The following is a 22,486-nucleotide window of genomic DNA, read 5'->3' as shown; positions in this document are numbered from 1 at the left end:
TAGCAGCTAAACAACGACTCTCAAAATCTTTCCTTCCATTCCTAGTGCATTTCTTCAGGTAACAACAACAAGAATTGCTAAGAGACACGATACATGAAGTCATTCATCAGGATTTTATACCCAAGTGTCAGACTTGCTGTCTATAAGATTGCAAAATAACCAGTCAGCGATACAAAAAGAGTTGGAGTGTGGCTTCATGGAGACAGAGCCACTGGTTTCTTCTCTTTTCTTTCCTTTTCTTGTCACGTGTAGTTTTGGTATCATGTTGACAGAGCTGAACAACACCGTTTAACCCCCAGAGTGACACCTCTGCAGAGGCAGCCAGTGTCAGAAAAGGACGTTTGTCTTTAGCACCTTCCCTTCCCTTTCCCTGGTTCTCACTGGGCAGCCCAGGCCTCGTGGCCAAGAAAGAGAAGAGCTGGTCAGGCATCCACAGTGAGGCCTGTTTTTCTCTTGAGCGTAGACAATTTCACAGAATATAAACATCTCATGAGGCCACTCTGATGAGCCACAATGATGGTTCCAGACAAAATCAAGGCCCCCTTATACTCATGTCTGAACACAGACAAAACATGAACATTGTCTGAACCACGGACTGATGAAAACAACCATCTTTCCTGGATCATTTGAATGACTGCTGTTTCTTCACCAGTCGTGGTTTGAGCCTTGCTCCGTTCTTCCTTCTTCTAAGAATCTTTAAGATACTCAGTCACAGAATTTCCCCCTCATCCTGGCAGCAGCCAATCCAGAACAAAGTCCTGCTGCCTTGAATCTGCCCAAAGCACGAAGCCCAAATCCTGGAAGTATATTCTAACACCGTCTTAGTGAAATACCCCACAGTCCCGTGATGTAGGTTCTTTCTTGGGAGCAACAAGCCGTGGGCACGTGTGGTCCTGATGGTCTTGTCTGGATGGCATCAACATGCTAGCCACTTGGTTTTTGAATTTACTCTTCCTGAATAACCACCCCCTTACATCCCATGACCCCGTGTCTGTCAGGAAATTATCCGCAAAACCATAGGAATTAGCGCTCTCTTCCTTCTTAGATAACGTGCTTTTTCTACTAGATAATAATGCTCCCACATTACTGACTGCTACAATCCAGAGGCCGGAATGTTTGGAGCTAGAGGCTTGAGTGCGCTGCAGTACAGACTGATGGACAAGTTAGCTTGCGCAAATGTCCCTTTGATTAAGCTTTGAATCTTGACAGTTGGGCACCAGGGTCCATTCACAGACTCATCTGTGCCCTTGGTCAAGTCACTGAACTGTCTGACCTGAGTTTCCCTGTCTCCACAGTAAGCACAGGAAATGCCAGCGAAGGTCCCTTCCCACTTCAAAATGTAAAGAAAATCAAACAAAAATACATATGTGAAAGTTTGGGAAATTACAAGCCATCATTATGGCTATTCATGATGGTATAGTTATTTATAAATGTTAGTAATAATGTAACTGAACTCAGGTTTGGCCACTCACCGTTCATAAGCCAATAACTCGAGAGGCAAGTGTCAGTAGAAAGGAAAGCTTCTTTAATCAGAAAAGCCGGCAATCTGGGGAGAAGACTGGCTGACTCTTCAGATGTTATCTTGCCCACGTGATCTACCTGCAGGATTGCTTAGGGGGGGCTACTGGGGGTAGAAAGCTAGTCTTACTTCTTTTTATCTAGGAGAAGAATCAACAGGTTAGACAAGACACCGGTGTACATTCAGGAGAGCATAAGTCAGGAGTTAGTTTCAGTTGCTTAGTGATCTCATTCCTATAATTAGGTTCTTTTACGGTTAGAGGGGAACAGAAATGGGCAAACAGGAAAGGGGCAAAAGAGCTGCTTTCAATTCCTATTTCTGTTATCGTTTGGACTGATTTGAATCCAGCACCATCCTGAAGGAGAGAGGTCACCTCCAAGGGCTTTAAATGCAGCTCTTGCATTTTCTGAATAATGTCTCTTACTCAGTGTATGATCATTACCTATTTATAGTCTGTCTTCTCCACTAAACTATAAGTGGTTTGTAGTCAGGACTCAATATTCGTATCCCCAGGACCTAGGACTAGTCCTAATTCATTAAAAGTCCTATCAAATACTTCTGGAGGGAGACAATGCATGGGTGCTATTGTCAGACAATTGGTTACCTCATTTTAAAGAATATCTTCAAATAACTTTCTCACTTGGTACCTCTTCTAAGACCAAATTTTGTTAGAAATTAAGACTTTATTCAGATTTTATTTAAAGGAAGTATCTCTGTTCACTGTTATCTGAAATAAATTAAGTTCTCATCCTTTGGAGAACTAAAATAAGGTGACAAAGATGTACCTGTATGTGTGAGACATGCTTCAAATATTTACAGGACTAAAATCAACAATGGATATGGTAAAGTAATGGCTGTCGCCCAGAGGGGACTCTGGTTAGCAATCGGCCCTCAAGTATGCGCTCACAGCTTACTTTGTAAAGACACCATGACAAGTGCCATGGGGCACGTTCTCACTTCCAGAAACGTGGAGCCTCCCATGGTAACTTAAGAGACGGTGTCCCTGCCTTTAGAATATATCTCCCAATACAATGTGACTTCTGTCAGAAGTTTTCATCAACAGAATCATTACAAGCACTGTTTTAATTGTTTCACAGAGAATTGTCAGATGATCCAGTTACCTGATGAATAAGTGTGCTGCATTCTATGATTTATACACAGTATAGTTCTAGTCCATTATTTGATATTGTTTAACATTAAGTTCTCTTTAATACACACACACGTATATATATAGTATAGTAAAACCTTTTGAGGATGATCCAGGCCTTTGTGGCCTTCTCTCAGATTCTTAATCTAATCCCGAGGTAGAATCCTGATCATCTCCTGATATTGACAAGGTAAAAACTTGCTTAAAAGTACGTGAATGGGGCTTCCCTGGTGGCGCAGTGGTTGAGAGTCTGCCTGCCGATGCAGGGGACACGGGTTCGTGCCCCGGTCCGGGAAGATCCCACATGCCGCGGAGCAGCTGGGCCCATAAGCCATGGCCACTGAGCCTGTGCGTCCGGAGCCTGTGCTCCGCAATGGGAGAGGCCACAACAGTGAGAGTCCCGCATACCACAAAAAAAAAAAAAAATACATGAATGTTATACTCCTAACCAGGACCTTGGGCATCAAATCCCTTCTCTCTTGTTGTCACTGAAGGTTCACAGGACCAGGTGATTTTCCTAAGCATAATGGATTGTTAATTTTAAAATGGGTACGTAGTCGTAGAATATAAACATTTTCCATAAATCATTATGGCTTACAAGGAGAAGTTTATGGGTACTAATTTGTTGTTCATTTCCCTTGGGCTGTTATCACTAAGCACACCCTTTTAGAATTTCCAGGGCAACTAAGTGCTTGTAGGTATGAAGTTAATTTTTTATTGTGGGGCATGTTTTTATTGAAAAAGTCTAGTTGCATTAATGAATAAATAAATAGTATTTAAAACTCAATTGTTACTGAATAAGTATTACAGTAAAACTGATAAGATTCTTTGTAATCTAATGCACTTTTAGAAGTCTTCAATAGAGGCAGAAATTCACTGGCACTTAAAATACATGTGATTAAAAATGGCAAATAATGGCATAAATCTTGCCTGAACATTTTACATTATTTTCACCTCTCAACCCCTAAAAGGCTACTGCCGGGCTAAGATTTACTTAAGGTGCCCAGTATCCGTAATGGTTCAGAAATAACCGATTTTCCCATTATTTTACTGTTTGTCTCTCTGCAGTTCAGCCTGGTAGAAAACTTGCTAGTTGAAACTGCTCCTGCTTATTCTGAAATAATAGACACCAGTCCCCAAAAGGGGGTCCTAGCCTAACCAGTCCACCCCACTGGCTCCAGGCTGGGCCTGAGATGTGAGGCAACAGGGGTCACCAGTTCATGGGGACCAGCAGATGGGAGAAGGAGAGGGGGCTTACGGGAGGGATTCACTGGGCATCTCTTTGGCATCCATCTGGCCCCCCACAGTCTGTTCTCAACCCCACAGCCAGAGGGATCCCCTCTGTAGACCCAGCGTTATCAAGGTATAACAGCGTTATCAAGGTATAGACAATAGGCATGTCCTTTTAGGCCTGTAGCTTATGAGTTTTGACAGATGCATACATCCTTGCAACCACCGACAGAGTGATCCTCTAAAAATATGAACCAGATCACGACATTCGGATGGCTCCCAGATCTGTCAGAGAAGAAGCCAACGGCCCGCTGAGGCTGACAAATGCTGTGTAATCTGCACCCCATTGCCTCTCTCAACATGGTCCCCAAGACTTGCTCCACTTCACTCGCTGGCCTTCTCACCTCTTGTCTGACGTGCCAAGCATGCTCCTGCCTCAGTGTCTTGTGACCCTTCTCCCTTTCGGAACGTCCCTTCCACCCGGCAGCACCTGCAGGTCTGTGCCCCAGGTCACCTTCTCGGGAAGGTCTTCCATGCCACTGTATTTGCAGTGTCAACGGACACACACACACACACACACACACACACACACACACACACATCTGGCCTACGTCTGCTCTGCTTTATTCTTCCCGTCACGCTTGATCAGTTTCCTGTGGCTGCCATAACAAAGTACCACAAACTAGGTGGCTGAAAGCAGCAGAAATTATACTGTAAGAGTTCGGGAGATCAGAAGCCCCAAATCAAGGTGTTGGCAGGGTTGGTTCTGTCTAGAGGCTCCGAAGCAGAAACCATGCCATGCCTCTCTCCTTCTGGCAGTTGCAGGAAATCCTTGGCATCCCTGGGCTTGTAGCCACCTCCCTGCCATCTCTGCTTCCATCTTCGCGTCACCTCCTCTCACTGTCTGTTTGTGTCCTTTTCTGTCTCTTATAAGCACACTGCCATTGGATTTAGGGCCCATCCTAATCCAGTGAGAGCCCATCTTGGTCCTGAATTACATTTGCAAAGACCCTGTTTCAAATAAAGTGACATTCTGAGGTTCCCAGTGGACTTGAATCTGGCCGGGGGGGGGGACACTATTCAACCCAATACACACTTATCACTATCTGGCAAATAATATATTTTGCCCTTTCAGGAATTAATTGGCAGTTACCATTAGAAGGTTCCCCAAGGACAGGAACTTTTGCCGCGTCCACTACTGCATCCTCAGTGGCCGCTCAGTGAACGTTGGCTGGAGGAGGGAGGGGTTCATGGCTGAATCCCAAGGTGAAGCAGGCAGCCAGGCAGCTGAGGGTCAGAGAAGCTGCAGTTCCGAATAGATAAACAGGAGGTGGTTGGGAATTCAGGGTAAATTAATAGACGCGTCTGCCTGATAATCAGAAGTCAGGGAGGACTCCCAGAGGCATACATTGGAGGTGGTGCCTCTAGGGATACTGCAGACAGCTCCCGCTACACCCTTGGAGTCACTCCAATGGGATGGTGTCTTCTAGGCATAGGAGGGCCATATCCTGGGGTCAGGTGGGCCTCTGCATCTGATATACAAACTAACACAAAGTCAGTGATGTAAAAAAACACCTTTCTTCTCCTATGGTTCTGAAGGCCAGAAGTCTGAAATCAGGTGTACTGGCCCGTACGTAAGGTGTCCGCAAAGCCATGCTGCTTCCAGAGGTTCTGGGCAAAATCCTTCTCCTTGCCTTTTCCAGCTTCAAGTGCCGCATCCCTTGCATTCCTTGGCTCCTGGCCCCTTCCTGTGTTCTCAGAAGCAGCAGCGTGTCATCTTGCTTCAGTGGTCTGTTACCTTCTGATTCTCTGTGCAGTTTGTTTTGCCATGTAAGGTGACATGAACGTGTTCCAAGGATTAAGACCCGGACACCTTTGGAGCATGATTCAGTCTCTACCCCAGTACCCTAACCAGAGACCTGCCGCAAATAGCGGGACACGTAGAGAGATCCCAGATTCTTTCCTCCTGGTTTCCCGGTGCATGAAGTGGTGGGGATTGTGTCCTTTCACCTAACAGGAACGGTCCCTTCTCTCCTCTGTGAGTTTCTCTTCTGACAGCAGAGCAGTTTGTAAAGAAAGAGTCAAATCTGCAACAGGTTAAGCAAGCATGCTGGCCTTTTGCTCATCGCATTTGCATTCTCTCTCTTTCGTGTGCTTGATTTTTCATTCCTGTTTCACCACATCCTCATAGGTGATTCGTCTGAGTTGCTTCAATATTTCTTGAAAAGAGAGGGTATAATTAATAATACAGATTTAGATGAGAAAAAAGTCACTGACAATAGGGAAGAACTGCTGGCTTCGGGGTCCCAGTTTCTAGTTTCCCGGGAGCTAAACGTGTCTACAAGGAGTAGTATGGTCGCTCCACCCAGAGACAGGTCGAGAAACTATGGTAGAGTGAATGAACGCTGTTGGTTTCTCAAAATGTAAAGCTTGGAGAGAGACACTGCTTTCTACAAACTATGGCAATTGTGTTTGCTTTCTAGGCAGTCATAATTCCAGTGCTACCATTTATGTAAAAGCAAAGATGTGTTTTTTAAATGTGATTAACCATATAAAGGGCAGCTTTTGGTTTTGGTGACAAACTATTCAGGGATGAGAATTAAGACATTCGTGCTTCCATGCATTTATCATTCGATAAGTTCTTATCTGTCAACAAGCATGAAAACATCTCCATTTTAAGAAAAAAAGAAAAATCTTTCCACCTAACTTATTCTTGTGAGCACTGTCTCTGCATCCCCTTAACCCCATCATTTCAACAAGACCAAATCAAAAAACAAAACACCTCATCTCATTGGCTCTGGATGGAAAAGTTAAAGCCAATATGGTCTTTAAAACTTTTAGCTGGAGTTCAAAAGATTATAAACGGTTGAGATTTTCATACCCTTAAATAATGTCCCTACAGCCCCGCTACCAACATAGTTTATTGACCTTGCAATCAAAAGTGAACTCTCTCCCTCCGACATAAAGCTTTGCTGAAAAATGACAGTTTGAATTTCTGAAGACTCTGATTGCCCTGGGGCTCTTTTCGACATGGAAGTCAACTTGATAAAAATGTTGTGACAGTACATCGGCTCTGTTTCATCGGCAGCCTAACACAGTAACAAATTTCAAACTGTTTGCTATTTAGCTCCGTGCTAAGCGCCTTGTAATTTTAACAACTCAGAGAGTCCTTAGAAGAGTGACGGTTTAGTCACAATATTGTCGGTCTGTGTGACAAGTTTTAATGGAGAAAAGGTTACATTTGCATATTCTCCAGTTCCATGAACATTTCTCAAGTGAAGCCCAGTAACAAATGAGAGTTATGAGCTGGGCTTCTGTAGAAAATTGTAGATGGTTCTTATTTTTCATTCTTCTCTTCTTCATCTAGTTATATACAATACCTGACATTTCTTGAGGGTCCACACTGTGTGCCAAACATTGCTCTAAGGGGTTCCTGTATATTACTTCTACTCATCCCAACAGCACTCTAAGGTAGAAATTATTATCTCAGTCTAACGGATGGACTCCATGGACATTTACTCAGAGCAGACCTCGCATGCCAGCCAGTGGAGATTCAGCAGCAAACAAGACACAGACAGGAGGAACGCTCACAGAGGAACAGCATCTGAGCCAACTCTGACTGTGTCCAGAACACTTTGCCCTTCCTAGGACTCTGCCTCTGAAGGGAGATGGGGGAAAAATCATTTCAAAATGGCACGTTTTAATGCACAGTTTTTACTACAGGCTACAGTAGTATCTCTTGTTACACTTATATTCCTTCAAATAAGTCTAATGTCCAAATGAATACACAACAGTAAAAGGTTATTTTTTTTTAATTAAATGGGTATGATATAAATTTTTAAAATATACATATATATATATATACACACCCTTATAACAGTCTTAGAGTAACAATTAGTAGTATATATCTAGCTTTTAATAGTTTGCCAAGCACTTTCACTTTCATATAGATTATTTTATGGTGGCTTTTAAAAAGAAGTCCCATGAAATAGATGGTATCATTCTCTGTATTTGATCCATGGACACCAAGACCAGCAAGCACTGAGCGACTCTCCTGTATTTATAGTCTAGAAGGGAGAAAGCCAGATGGTCAGGTTCTGAACTCTTGCCTAATTATCCTGATGCCAAATCCTATGCCAGCTCTGTTACAGTAATCACGGAGTAAAAGATTCATAACATGCTTACTCAACAAAAATGATCAGATCCAGTCCATGTTTAGACCAGGGTATCTCAATCCTGGCTCTAATGATATTTTGGGACAGACAGTTCTTTGTCGTAGGGGATTGTGTCTACATTGTAGCATGTTGAGCCGTGTTCCTGACCTCTGCCCCCCGGATGCCGGTAGCATCTTCCAGTTGTGACAACCAAAACGGTCTTCTGGCGTCGTCAGATGTCCCCTAGGGACACGGTTTTAAACATGTTTATGTTTTAGACATTGTCTAAAAAAAATCACTGTTTTAGACATTATTTCTGTTTTAGACATTACTTCAAGACAGTGATTACAGCAGGCATCATTGTTAGACGGTTAAATTTATCTATTTGAAAGCAGAAAGCTAGAGTTTTATTTCCGCCCCACCACTTAAGTTCATGAACATCTCTAAGTCTAAATTTCCTCCTGCGTGAAATGAAAGGAAACTACATAAGACTAGTTAAGGATTAAAGCGTGAAAGCATGTGAACAGGGAACCTTGGCAACCGACTTTTGGTTTGTCCTCGCAGTATTACTTAAGATTTTTTTTTTGTCTGTTCTATAAGCCTAAACATATCTAAATTTCCTTAGATTTCTTTGTCACAGTACTGACCGCAGACCAGGCCCAGACTTTTTGTATTTGAGTGAAAGGCTCTACGTGATCTCATGCTAACCTTGCTTTCCAGCTTCATCTCCACCACCCGCCCCGCAATTCCCAGGCAGCGCCGCCACCCCCCCCAACGGCCTCCTGTCCCACAGCCAGCCCGGCTGAATGCACACCTTTCCCAAATCTGTCAACTCCTCTTATGGCCCCATATCTTCCCTCGTGCTATTCTTCTGCTGGTTTTGTCTCTTCCAGAACTTTTTTTTGTCTTGTGAGCACTGTTTGTTCTTAAGGATTAAGACCTCGTGTGAAGGATAACCAACAAAGACCTGCGGTATGGCACAGGGAACTATACCCAATGTTTTGTAATAATTATATGGGAAAAGAACCTGAAAAAGAATACACGCACACACACACACACACACACACACACACACACACACACACACACACACATATATCTGAATCACTTTGCTGTACATGTGAAACAACACTGTAAATCAACTATAGTTCAATTGAAAAAAAAAAAAAAAAAGACCTCATGTAAAGAATCCATGCCTTGTACTGAATTCTGGCCCAAATAAGATAGACATTTTATTTCCTCTAGCTCTTCCCTAGAAGCACATAGGCAGCACAAAATCCAAGCGGAATCTCATCTAGGTAACACAAAGCTTTTCTAGAAAAAGAGACTTGGATGACTCTTTGGAATTTTCCTCCTTCTGTTGATTTTGGGCTGTGCGTGTGCGTGTGTGTGTGCGTGTGCATGTGTGTGCACGTGTGCGTGCGTGTGCGCGTACGCACGCACTCTCATGTGTGCGTCTGTGCATGCATGCATCGACACAAGCAAGGCCGTGTGTTTGCGTGTGTGCAGAGCCCCTAAGACTGTTCCTCCAGAGCTCTTGTTCAAAGACGTTCTTGATCTATGCTGTGTAAGCCTAATAGAGCAATTCCCATCTGGTTAATAAAATAGGCTGAAATGAATTCTTTACTAATCACTTTCCAATAGCACAGGCTTACCTGAATTCACCTTAGCCATCCAGCGTCTTTACATGATACTTCTAATTTCAATTTACAGGTGTTCTGTAGCTTTTGATTTAACCTGAACAAAGGATATAATTTTAAGAGGCTGCTAGTATAAGAACAAAGACTGTACTTTCTGGATGTTGCACATTGAGGTGGTTTAGGATCATGCAACGGAAGGAAATGAAATTAAAAAGAAAAACAGGCTTCCTGTGTTTTCATCCATAATTTTTTTCTACTGTGATCACCTAGCCAAAAAAAAAATCCAATAGTTTGTCCATTATCAGCAACCACTTAAGTATGTTTTGTGGCAAAGGTGCTCCTGTACTATATGCCCATTTGAAAATGGGTGTCTGCCTAAGACTTTAGGTAAATTTATTAGGTACTTACTGCACATTAAATCGAATGCTTTATGTTTCCCATAAAAACTGAGCCAATTCGAAAGGAACCCTATTCCGCATTGTCTTTAGTAGCTGTAAGGAGGTACCAACATGCTTCACGGTTTGCTTGACAACCTCTACCAGTCGTGATAAAGAAAAGATAAAGAGAACAGGTTAGAATCTATGAGGAAACTTTTAACCTTTGTCTGCTCCGTCTCTGTCCCATTTTTCATGACTCCTCTTCTGAGGTGACAACACTGACCTGGTGACAACATCAATAGGATGTATGCTTTTGAGTTGTTTTTCCAGGAGTCAAGTGATTGCTGCAAAGCTGTCTCTCTTCCAGCCTGGCCTTCGGAGAAATAGTACCCTTTTGTGGCTCGTGGGGTCAGGGTTTTATCTGTGGTCTCAGAGGTTGCTTTTTTATGTCTCTGTTAAAAATTGGCTCCCTGATGCAAGAATGGAACCCATACATCCGACCCTGTTAGCTCCATGCTCTGACTGGTTGAGCTGATCGATTTCACGAAAGAATATTCATTTGCATAATGGTACAGTTAACCTTGTGTTTTAGAATGGATTTAAGTATCCTGGAGCATATTTCTTAAAGTTAAATAAACAACCAGCTTCTTGGAGTAGCTCAGATGTAAACAGGAGGATACAGGAAAAGAATGTACCATGCATAAGGTTTATTAACATTGTTTGAATAAACCTAACTCTTTAAATAAATAATTTCCTTTTATAAAGCCTTCTTCGTTTTTTTTACAAATGTATTTATTTATTTTTAATTTATTTTATTTTTGGCTGCGTTGGGTCTTCGTTGCTATGTGCAGGCTTTCTCTAATTGCGGCGAGCGGGGGCTACTCTTCGTTGCAGTGCATGGGCTTCTCATTGAGGTTGCTTCTCTTGTTGCGGAGCATGGGCTCTAGACCCGCTGGCTTCAGTAGTTGTGGTTCCCGGGCTCTAGAGCGCAGGCTCAGTAGTTGTGGCTCACAGGCTCAGTAGTTGTAGCACACAGGCTCAGTAGTTGTGGCTCACAGCCTCAGTAGTTGTAACACATGGGCTCAGTAGTTGTGGCTCACGGGCTTAGTTGCTCCGCGGCATGTGGGATCTTCCCGGACAAGGACTCAAACCCGTGTCCCCTGCATTGGCAGGCAGATTCTTAACCACTGTGCCGCCAGGGAAGCCCTATAAAGGCTTCTTGTTACAATACTTTTATCCCTAGAAAATTGTTGTGTTATGATAATAACAATAATAATTATAAATATAACAAAGATGGCATTAACTGCTATCATGACATTTTAGATTGGACCCATCCAGTTATATTTTCTCTTGTCTGATAATTTAACTAAATGCTGTACCTGAACAAGACTGTTGAAATAACATATTAGAAAATAAATGTGATCTTATAAATTATCTACTGAAGACTAAATGAAACATGTCTATATTAATAAACTCATGTGCCATTTTAAGTCATTTTTTTCAGTCTTCATAAACATGTTACTTCAGTTGATACATTTAAGATTATATATGTATATGTACACATGTATATACTTACAAACCATTTACTCAATGAAATCTTTTCAAATCCTTTTTTAAGTTGGTGCATGGGCAAGGAAACCAGAACAATCAGTTGTGAAATATTCCCGTGTAAACTCTCATAGGCGTTACATAAGTGAGTTAACCATAGGCTAACAGTATTGCAGGATTTCCCTCTCATGTTCTCCTGCCTTCCTTTTGTTCAGAGAATTTGGATGGAGAGACCCGGAACTGCCTGAAGTGATTCAGATGTTGCAACATCAGTTTCCTTCGGTCCAGTCTAATGCTGCAGCCTATTTACAGCACCTCTGCTTTGGAGACAATAAAATTAAAGCCGAGGTAAGCACTACTTGGAATCGCAAACGACTGGTGTCAGATTCATCACCTCTTAGGTGTTCAGAGTAATGTTGAAAGAGAAAGAAACACGAAACTTGAAGTTATGTTATCAAAACTTAGATCCACATTTATGACTGAAGCATAGCACTTTTCATCTAAGTATTTGGCATGCCTATGTATACATTCTTCCTTTTTATATTTGAATACTGAAGGAATAGAGGACCAAGGATATATGCTAGTATCACAGAGGCAAGATTATGAAATGCTATACTTTTGGTGTGATTCGCCTTTTTCTTCCCAATTCCATCTCTGGAGTCATCTCTGCTTCTAAATCCTAAAGAAATACAAAGCATCTTTGTTGTCTCGTCAAACTTCAGCAAGATTACCACATCAATATATGGTATCCTCTGTCCTTTCTGGAAAACTCATTGGTAAGGTGGGAACTTTAGGCAATAAACCAACTCTGTGTTATAACCAAGCATTCTGAGCCATTTACAAAGATGCCAGTGGATATCATACAGATACATGTGTTCTGTTAAAGAGACTACTATCTGTGTCCAGCATGTAAACAATTGTTAACATGCTCTAAGTTTTTGGAATACTTTAAAGTGCATAAATTGTGGTGTGTGATATTTCTGGAAAATCACAGTGGTCAGCACAGCTAACTCTGATTTTTTAGACAAGGGACAAAGCGTTTGCATATGAGCAGCTGAGTAATCAAATTTTTAGCAGAGATTTTATAAGCTACAAAGAGTCATCTCCATAGCATGTAAGCAATTTTGAGGATGAGTCTAAATTAGTTTAAGAGTGGAAAGAGGAGATTTGAAGATATAATTGCAATTTATTATAGATTTTGCTTGCTTGCATTGAGATGTATATAGCCTAGCAGCTTTTCATTTTTTTTTTTTTCCTGTCTCTATTTCCCTGGGACTATGGAGGGCTTGACCCATGCTCATTCTTACTAGAACAGTCATATTTCTTTATGGAAAGAATATAGGGCAGTGGTTCTCAACCAGGTGTGATTTTGCCTCCCGAGGGACACTTGACAACATCTGGAGGTATCTTGGGTCGTCAGAACTGAAGAAGGTTGTGGTGGAGCCTTCAGCATCTAGTGGGTAGCAGTCAGGGTTTTAACCCAACTCAGGTTCAGATGCTCACCGCTCAAAAGCTGGTACTTGAGAGACAAGTGTTGGTAGGAAAGGAAAGATTGCTTTATTCAGGAGACCAGCAACCTGGGGAGAAGGTGGACCTGTGTCCAAGAAGCAACTACCAACTGCTGATCAGGGGGCAAGAGCTTTTAAAGGGGGGTTTCGGGGGTGTACAGGTGGCGGGCGTGGCTACATGCAGAACAGCACAGTCGGCTCTGACGGTCATCTCGAAATTGGTCATGCCATGGTCTGATCAGGGTCATCTTGGTTATTTTAAGTACAGTTAGTCTTCAGTTCCAGGGTCGGCTTGTTCCCATGTCCTTGAGGCCAGTTCTTGGAACTGTGCGAGACGGAGCAGCTTATGTCACGGCTTCAGTCTGGGCATCATGTAGTTAACTTCTTCCGCCAGGTGGGTGATTCAGTATCTACAAATCAGCTCCAAGAATATGGCTCAGCATATTACCTGTAGCCCTTGGGGAGGAACTAAAGGTCTTCGACTTTGTTTAATGGCTGAACTATTATTACTTTGTCTTGCTTGACTGTTTCCCTCTCTTTCTGCATTTTCTCACTTCTCTGATTAAACTTATTCTTTGGCTAAAGTTTTTCTACAGACAAGAGACAGGTGGACAACACAGAGGGTCTGTCCTGGGAAGGCCCCATAGGGTCCTGCTCGGTTACGAAGGATGCTGCAGAACGTTCTGTAATACACAGGGCAGCCTCCATAACGAGGAATTGTCCAGACCCAAATATCAGTAGTGCCAAGGCTGAGATCAAAGAAATGATTGTTCATCTAAGATAACCTTCAAGTGTCAAAACATACTCTTAAAATGATCTAAGAATAAAGTTATGTGGCTCCTGTCCCAAATAGTAATTATTGTAATCATTCTCTGCCTTTAGTAAAAAACAAAGTAGCCATTCAAAATGAAGGATAGATTTCTGATTAAGGGGTAACGTACCATCATTTTTGGAAGATGATGCCTTTGAGGGTTTCTCTAGAGACCATGAAAGTGTTTCATCCCATGACTGGCATAAAGTTGATTCAGAAGTGGTGTGGCTACCCCTCAGCAGCAGGACTCCTCCCCCAGATTTGGTTCCGATGTCAAGACTGAGGACACTGCACACACCCCACGAGAGTGTGAAAAGGTGTGTTACTCACATAATGAGGCTTATGAGGGTGAGCAGGGCGGCTCCCATAAGGGGCTGAACTTGGCTGGAGAGCACAGGGAAGAAGTATGGCTCAGGGATTTGGTGGTGGTTATGGGCTGTACCGGGGTGGGGTTCGTACATGCAGACAGGGACTTGCACGGCTTGAACCTCCTACTGGTGCCAAAGGAAGAGGCATGAGAGCTTTGTTATCAGCTTGCTCAGCTGTGGGCAGAAGAGAAAGAGCTGTCAGGGGCCAAACATGAAACAATGCAGTCAGATGCCATGACTGGGCAAGTTCAAAGTTGCTGCCTCTGTCTACATGATCCATGACTGGCTTTGAAGCCTCTCCACAGCAATGGCACCCAACAGCTAACTGACTACGGACTTGTGTATGGCCACATCAGAAGCATCCCCATGCCCTGTGGGAGACAAAAGGTGGTGTGAGGGAAGGGGTGCCCAGCACACACATCAGTGTCAGAGAGATACATCTTCCCACACCGCTTGCCTACTCACCAGCTGTGTCTCCTTGAACAAACTGATTGTTGACTCTTACCTTTAAAATAGAGATGCTGATACCTCCCCTGTAGAGTCTCTGTAGGGACTAAATGACTTAATGGATGCAAACTGCTAAGTGGTGACTACTCAGTTATTCATATTCTTTTTTGGCCAGGAACACAGTTAAGACACTTAAGTCACTATTCTATCTTATGTGTGTATGTATGTGTCTGGGTGTATGTGTGATCACTTTTTCATTTTGCTGTGGGTGCCCCCCAAGGTTGCCTGTATCACCTTTCCCGACAGCTGATCCTTAGAGCTGTGGTTCATGTGGAATTCATTCCTCTCCTCCACCTCCTAAAGGCTCCGGACGCAGACAGGACCCCATGATAATGTCCCCCGGGTACCTGGGAGGCTGTGATGACAAGGAAGGGAAAGGTATGTAGGGCACAGCCTGATGTCATGTTGACAAAATGAGATCAGAGTTAGTAAACGTGAGCCAAAGGAATGGGGCAAATGTAGGAGGGCTACATAAAATGCAGAGTGAGCCATCTGGAGTTTCTCTTCGTCTCTCCTTCAGTCACACTGGGAGCCCACATGTGTGCTTGTGTATACACACACACACACACACACAGATATACAGATGTGTAGGGACTTTGCACAGACCTATTTTGTTCTCTCATTCTAACTCAAGCCCAAACCATCATTAATGGTTCTCCCTTTGTGATGGATGGCTGCCTATCATCTCTTCATATACGGGCATTGATTTTTGTAATTACCTATTGTCCAAATACTTTCAAATTTGCTCAGTCTTCTAGTCTTTCTATTGCGTTTTAGTGAATTGATTTAGCCCTTCCGTCTACATTTCATTATTGGTATTGACTTTGTCCACACAATGGATAGGCCGCTGAGCAAAAGGCAGAATTAAATCTCCTGTATGTGGAGGGTCATAAATCATGGCTTTCTCGTTCCTTATTACAGTGCTTTGTACAGTTTTCATAGAATGAAGCCAAGAAATTAAGTTTTGCTCAAAATGATGCCGGATCTCATAGGTACAAAGTCGAGAATTCACTTCCATAAATCAACAGACAGAAACCGTGTCCCTAACTTCTCCTACTGGTCTAGTGAACTTGGATTTGAGGCATTCTCCTGGTTCCCTCCCAGCAGGGAGGTGGAAATGAGGGGAGAAGGATGGGTGTGGTTAGTTCAGCAACCACCAGTGACTATGGGAGAGTCTGCAATCCACTGGGTGCCCTGACCCGGGCACAACATTCAGTTAGGAAATGCTTTGAAGACCAGCAAGTGTCCAAAAATTGGGATAGGAGGGTGTCATGCAAACAAGAGTTTAAAGTCAGACTAAGATCAGAAGAAAAGCAGTTGAGGAAAAACAAAAGAGGAGGGGGGAAGGAGACAGTGGAAGCAGAAGATCCAGGCATTGTAGCAAACACCCCACAGCTCATCTGGTGCAGCTCATTTCCGTGGGCTGATGAGTAGCTAAGATGTAGGCGGGTCCCCCAGCTTTAAAGAGCAGAGGTGTGATTGGCGTGGATGGCTGTCAGTAATATTTGAACTATGTCTGCCGTGCACGCTGCCTCCTAAATTGTTGGGAATGTCATAATAAAATGAGCTTTAGATAATCTAGGTAGTTTTTAGACATGAAAACCTGCTCATGTATATGTACTATAGGCATCTTTTAGGAGGTGCCTAAATGTTGATAATTTTTTAATGGTTTTTCAAAAATCCTTTTTTCATTCTTTCCGGGAACCTTCATCAGTTAAGAACATTAAGGACATCTCATTGATTTAGGGATAATACTAAGTGCCTCTCATGAGTTGTAATGATTTGGATTTATTTGCACTCCTCCCTCCTGTGTTTTCCCCCATTTCTTCTCATGCATAAATAGAGTAGGCAGGTGGGCATCCCCAGTTCACACCGGGCAGGCATACACAGCCAGGGGTATATGTATCCATGGGTGTGCTACGTGGTGGCATTCAAAGCAGTATATTGTCTGGAGATAAAAAGGTATTTGCACATTTTTATGTGACAAGAAGGGATTATTTTTAAATGTTTGAATCCTTTATTTCATTGTAAATTAATAAATTAAATTTAATAAAAGTTTAATACAATTAAATCTAAAAATTTTTATAATTTTAAAATGTATTTTTTAACCATAAGACCATTCACTTAAATAGCATGCCTTTGTAAAAACTCAGACTTTATCATATGATGTTACACGTGAGAAGGACTTATATCCATGTCTCTGTAATGGATGAATGGCTGGTGACCACCACTGATTTAATTTAGATTTTGGCCTGATGGCCTCTTTGTATATGAAAAATTGTCTTCAGCCATCAATTGTGTAACCCAAGTAGTTGAAGACCTTAGACAGTAAACGTTTGCAATCTGAAGACAAGAACGATTTCTCTAAGAAACCAACACTGATTTTATTTTGCTAACTCCCAACGAAACTCCCCAATTATCATCATCCTAACTCCAATAAAACATTTCTTGTTTTTAAAGAAATGGAATTTCCAGTTCTAGTGGAAAGAAGAGTTTATTGACAGCCTGTTCTGGGTTAGTAGGAGAATCAAATATTAATAACATAGATCCTACCTTTAAGGGATCCACAACCCCCTGGAAGAACAACATGTAAACAGGGCAATATAACACCTTGTGCAAATAAGCTCCACGGAAAAGCAAAGCACCATATCCTGTGAGTCTGTTTGCAAAATGCTTAAAACCTAGCCTTGTGGAGTCTTGAAACCTAGCCTTGTGGAGTCTTGAAACCTAGCCTTGTGGAGTCTTTTAAAACCTAGCCTTGTGGAGTCAGAGAAAAATTCCTACTTCCTACAGTGATGAGTACACTGGATTTTAAATTAGAAGTTGCCAGAAAATATAGCCAAAGTCACACTCACTTAGGCTTGATGGAATAGGGGTTAGACTTAAGGTTATCAGTCCTTTGGAGAGCGCGTGCGCGTGTGTGTGTCTGTGTATGTGTGTGCGAGTGTGTGCGTGTGCGTGTGTGTGTATGAGATCATGTCCATATAGTTTCAATATGTTTGTACCATTTACACTCATTTTTTCCCAGTAGCATTATTTTCTTTAGTGCTGTTAACTAGAACATAGAAATTGACTTCTCTGTATAAAAATACACATACTGCCCCCCCTCCCGTAATTTTTATTCTACTCAGACTGATTTAGAGCATTTCGTATGTTAAAAAAAAAATTCAGACTTGCTCCTATCTACTCCACTTAAAGGGCTTCATAGTTTCTATTTTATTCTCAGTTCTTTCTACCTCACAGAATTCAAGAGAAGGTGCTATCCATCTTTTCAGTTGATTAGTTTTGAATCATTTCTTCTCTTTCCTTCATCATAAATTGTTCCACAGTTTTTGAGAAAGAGCCTTTATGAGTTACTAGATGTCAGGAGACAGCGTCCCACTGAGCTGACAAGCACGGGCCCTGGAGCAAGGCTGCCTGCCTTTGAACCCTGGCTGCTCTCCTACTTTCTAGCTCTGTGATCTCGGGCAAGTTTCTTTACCTCTCTTGAGCTTTCGTCTCCCAGACCGCAAAATGAATCCACATCGCTGCAGAGAAAATGCACACAGACTGCCAGTCAGAGTAAGTGGGTTAAGACATGTGGGTTATTGTTAGTATATGTGGAAAATATAAATTAAGGAAATCGCTTCCTGACAATCTCATAGTGTTATAGACAGAATGCCGCTGGGAAGTTAGAATCAAAGGACCATTTGCACATGCCAGCATAAAAGAACAAGCAAACAGGTCCCAATGATTAATACACTGATATTATGTGAAAGTGGAATTCATGAGTATATTCATTCAACAGATATTCATTGATCAGCCATACCGTCCCAGGCTCTGTTCTTGGCCCTGGCCGTACAGCAGTGAATGAACTAGACTCAGATGAATGGGGGGAGGCGACAGGAAACAAATAAACATGTAGGTCTATCACGTGTCAGATGGTGGTGCCGACCACGAAGAAAACGTAGCAGGGAAATGAAGGCAGAGGGTGATGGAGGGCGGCAGGAATCGACTTCTGTTTCGTGTAAGATGCTCAGGAAAGTCATCTCTGAGGAACAGCGTTTGAGCAGAGCCCGGAAGCAGTGAGAGGGAAGCACAGAGTTAGTCTCTGAGGAGAAGTGTCTCGGCACAAAGCAGCCGGAGGCAGGCCGGGCTGCGTGTACTCCAGGAGTGCGTTGGTCCCCTAGGGCTGCTGGAACACAGTGCCACGCTTTGGGGAGGGCCTAAAGCAACAGAGATTGATTCTCCACAGTCCTGGAGCCGGAAGTCCAAGATCAAGGTGTGAGCAGGGCCAGGCTCCCTAGGAGGTTCTGGTAGGATGAATGCTTGCTCGCCTCTTCCTGGCTTCTGGTGTGGCCCTCAGTCCTGGCTGTTCCCCGGCTTATCTGTGCATCACTGCGATTACTGCCTCTGACATCCCATGGCCTTCTCCTCTCCGTGGGTCTCTGTCTGCGCCTCTTCTCCTCTGGTGAGGACACCAGTCATATTGGATTAGGTCCCACTCTAATGACCTGATGTTAATTTGATTACATCTGCAAAGACCCTGTTTTTAAATAAGCTCACTTTCAGAGGTACCTGGGGTTAGGATTTCAGTGTATCTTTGAGAGGGCACAATTCAACCCATAACCCTGACTAACAAGGAGTGTGGCTGGAAGCTGGTAAGTGAGGGGAAGAGGGGTGGAGATGAGAGCAGAGTGCTCAGTGTCCAGGGCTGGGTCACACAGGCTTGGCAGGTTACCTTCAGAGAAGAGAAATCTGGGGCCCACTGTTTGGCAGGGTATTTTGGGAAGTAGCACATTTCAAGAAAGGATGCTTAGGGAGATTTTGGAACCTATGAAATGGTTCAGAGGAGAGGGTAGCTGGTGATACGAAAAAACATGAGGAGAGGCATGCATAGAGACAGTAAGTGGCTAAATGAAGTGGGCAGGCTTGTCCCAGAAAATGTAGAAAGGTAGACTTCTGAGTCAGAAGAAGCCAGAAAAGGAAGGGAGGTAACCTCGGGTAGCCTCCTGTGGCTATCTCAACGTGATTGAGAAAGTGGGAGAAGAACAAAGTGGCCACTGCATCTGAGGGAAGTGTGGGTAGTTTCGGAGGGGACAGGGGAGCATTTGGAAAACTCTGACATAAAGGAGGAAGACTTAGAAATGAGAGGCTCTCCATCTGTAGGAGGGGTGGCAGGGCCGCTGACTGACAACCTTCCAGAAAACACTGTGGAGAGGTGGCCAGAAGCCAAGCGGCAGATGAAGGAACGTGAGGAGGTGGAAACAGCTGGTGATAAGTGACCGTTAGATCTGCATAGAGAAAAAGGAGAAAGGCAGTGACTTTAACAAGCTACACTCTAAGACCTTGCTGTATTGGGGGGTCAGGTGGTAGCAAATTATGCTCAGAGACTGAAATTGTCTTTGCCTGTAGTTTATTTAACACAGGTGCGCAGCGGGATTTGTAATAATTTCACAAGCTAATAGCAGAGAGGATAATGTCTCTTAATGAGCCAATAGAGAAATAGCACCCTCCACACAAATGATGGGTTAATTACGCTTTTGTTCCAGGCAAGGGGAGATACAGAAAGAAAGTCAGAATTAAGTTGAGGTGCACCTTTTATGCAAGTTTGCTTTCTCAGGAGAGCTGGCTTCACCAAGCCGGATCTGACTTCTAGCTGCCAGGGCAAAACCCAGGTCCCTTGTTGCTAAGGCTGGTTGCTGGGGAACAAAGGCACCTGAGTCGGCGGGCCGGCCAGGGTTATCACTCCGGGGACGGCTGCAGAGCTTGGGCCACTGCCTACAAGGAGTGCCTTGCCGAGGCAAGAACAGTGTCCCTTCTCTTCCTGGAGCTGCCGCGTATCTCAGCACCACTGCTGGCCCACGGCAGCCCGGCCTTGAACAAGAGTCTCGAGACCTTCGGAGAGCTAGAGCAACCAAGGGTAGGTTTGCCCAGACTGGAACTCTCATGATATTCCTCACCAGCTCCCGGAGTTTATAGTCTAAATGTCCACTTGCTTCTCCACACGTTCTTACTGAGAAACCCCCAGTGGGCCCCTCAGCAGCTGGGCTACTAAGTGCTTATCAGTGACAACAGATGAGAGGTTAACATCCTGACATGAAAATGACAAAAGTCATAAACACGTGAGTTTGAGATCATGTCACACCATACGTAACAGACCTGTTTCCAAAATATGTGATCTCATCATTTTTCAATTCCATCAGGGAGCAGGAGGGAGGGAACACAGCGTGACAAAGGCCAGGAGTGCTGGTCACTCCCAGAGGAGATTGCTTCTGGGTGTTGGGGAAGTGTTGGCTCGATGGAGAAGCTAAGGCTTCTCAGGGACCACCACCTTTATGAATGCAGGAGCCCTGTGATATGTGATCCATGCTGAGCTACATCGCAGCCGGGAGCTAAAACAGAATGGGTGAAAGAAGCAGCCAGAGACCTCTCTGGTTTGATGGCCTTTTCTGTTGAGAAGTTTAACAGGGGAAGTGGGAGAAAGAAGGAAGCCATGTTGGGGAAAGGGTGGTCATACGGATAAAAACAGGCCGTAGTTTGTAGGTGGCAGCAAAAAAGGAAGACTGGCATCTTCTTCCCAGACTGGCTGTCAGCTCAGCTTCAGAGCTGGTGACTTGCCTTGTGCCACCAGGGCACAGGGGAGAGACAGCATAGAGGTATGGTCAGACGTAGTGGGCAAGGACAGTGTTCCCTCAAGTTGAAGGTCCCTTCAAGGAAGATGGACCCCTGCAGGAGAGAGGAGTCCAGGGGTGTCGGGGATGTGGGTGTGTTCCTGCAGGAGTCTGGAAGCTCAGGGTGAAGCAAGATGGGGTCAGAAGTTGCAGAGTGAGGCCATCCACTTGGGGCATCAGAGAGTTACAGCCACCTGGTCACACGGAAGCCATGGACCACATAGGCAGAGGAGACCAGCGTCAGAGCCTCCTCCAGCTGCTTCAGTGCAGGAAACATCTCTCCTCCCTCCCCACAGCAGTACAAGAGAAAGAAAGAGGAAGAAGGGGAGGGGAGAGGAGAACCAGAGGCTGGAGTTCATGGTCCAGCCTGCTTCCTGAGGCTGGGGTGTTGGAGGATGGGTAGGAGACTAGAACTGAAGTCAAAATGGTCAAGCAACATTCTTTGTAACTGGAATGAGACCATTTTAATAACCTAAAGTGAATGAAAGTTAAGTAATCAGACTGATATGGTGTTGAAATAGAGCCAGCCTGCTGCGAGAGTCCTGATTAAAACCACCAAGTACAGAAGGTTCTCTTGGCAAGACAGGGATGAGTCAGAGAGCAATTTATGGGGTCAGGACTCAGGAACAATGATGTAGCAGGTATTTTTCTAATCTTTGAAGTTTCTTTGCTGGGACTGCTAAAATTTGCTTGGGTTATTTTCACTTCATTTCGTCTTTGGGCCGCGCTCTCCTTCTATTTTAATGAATTATCTTTTTATCTGCCCACCCCCTGAATCAGTTTGTATTCTTTCTGATAATTAACAAAAGAAACAGATGACCTATCTAAATGTCAACCTATTGCATTTCTGTCACAGGTAGAGGACCCCGGGTCTAACCTAGCAATTTCTCACCCGTTTTTTTTTTTCCCGCCACATTTCCGAATGAGAGCTCCTATATCATATTTTAGAAAAGAAGACCTCTACCTGAAGAACGAATCCCTCATTCAGGGGCATAGTCCAACTGTATATCCACCCTAAACTTCT

At 43.7% G+C, this 22,486-nt stretch overlaps 1 protein-coding gene across 2 annotated transcripts in view; it reads left to right on the top strand.

Annotated features, from left to right (window-relative positions):
• The window catches only part of CTNND2 (catenin delta 2), a gene marked incomplete at its 5' end in the record, with an annotated part of 935,921 nt that overhangs the window by 667,390 nt on the left and 246,045 nt on the right, over window positions 1–22,486 (top strand). For both annotated transcript variants that reach the window (XM_082650874.1, XM_082650873.1), the window contains one exon: window positions 11,831–11,963. In XM_082650874.1, coding sequence (XP_082507000.1) covers window positions 11,831–11,963 — 133 coding nt within the window. The remainder of the gene's footprint in view (window positions 1–11,830; window positions 11,964–22,486) is intronic.

The sequence above is a fragment of the Grampus griseus genome (genome assembly GCF_964374135.1).
Source record: "Grampus griseus genome assembly, chromosome: 3".
NCBI classification, from domain to species: domain Eukaryota; kingdom Metazoa; phylum Chordata; class Mammalia; order Artiodactyla; family Delphinidae; genus Grampus; species Grampus griseus.
The sequence above is the reverse complement of the archived record's forward strand: the minus strand, read 5'-3'. Positions and strand labels throughout refer to the sequence as shown.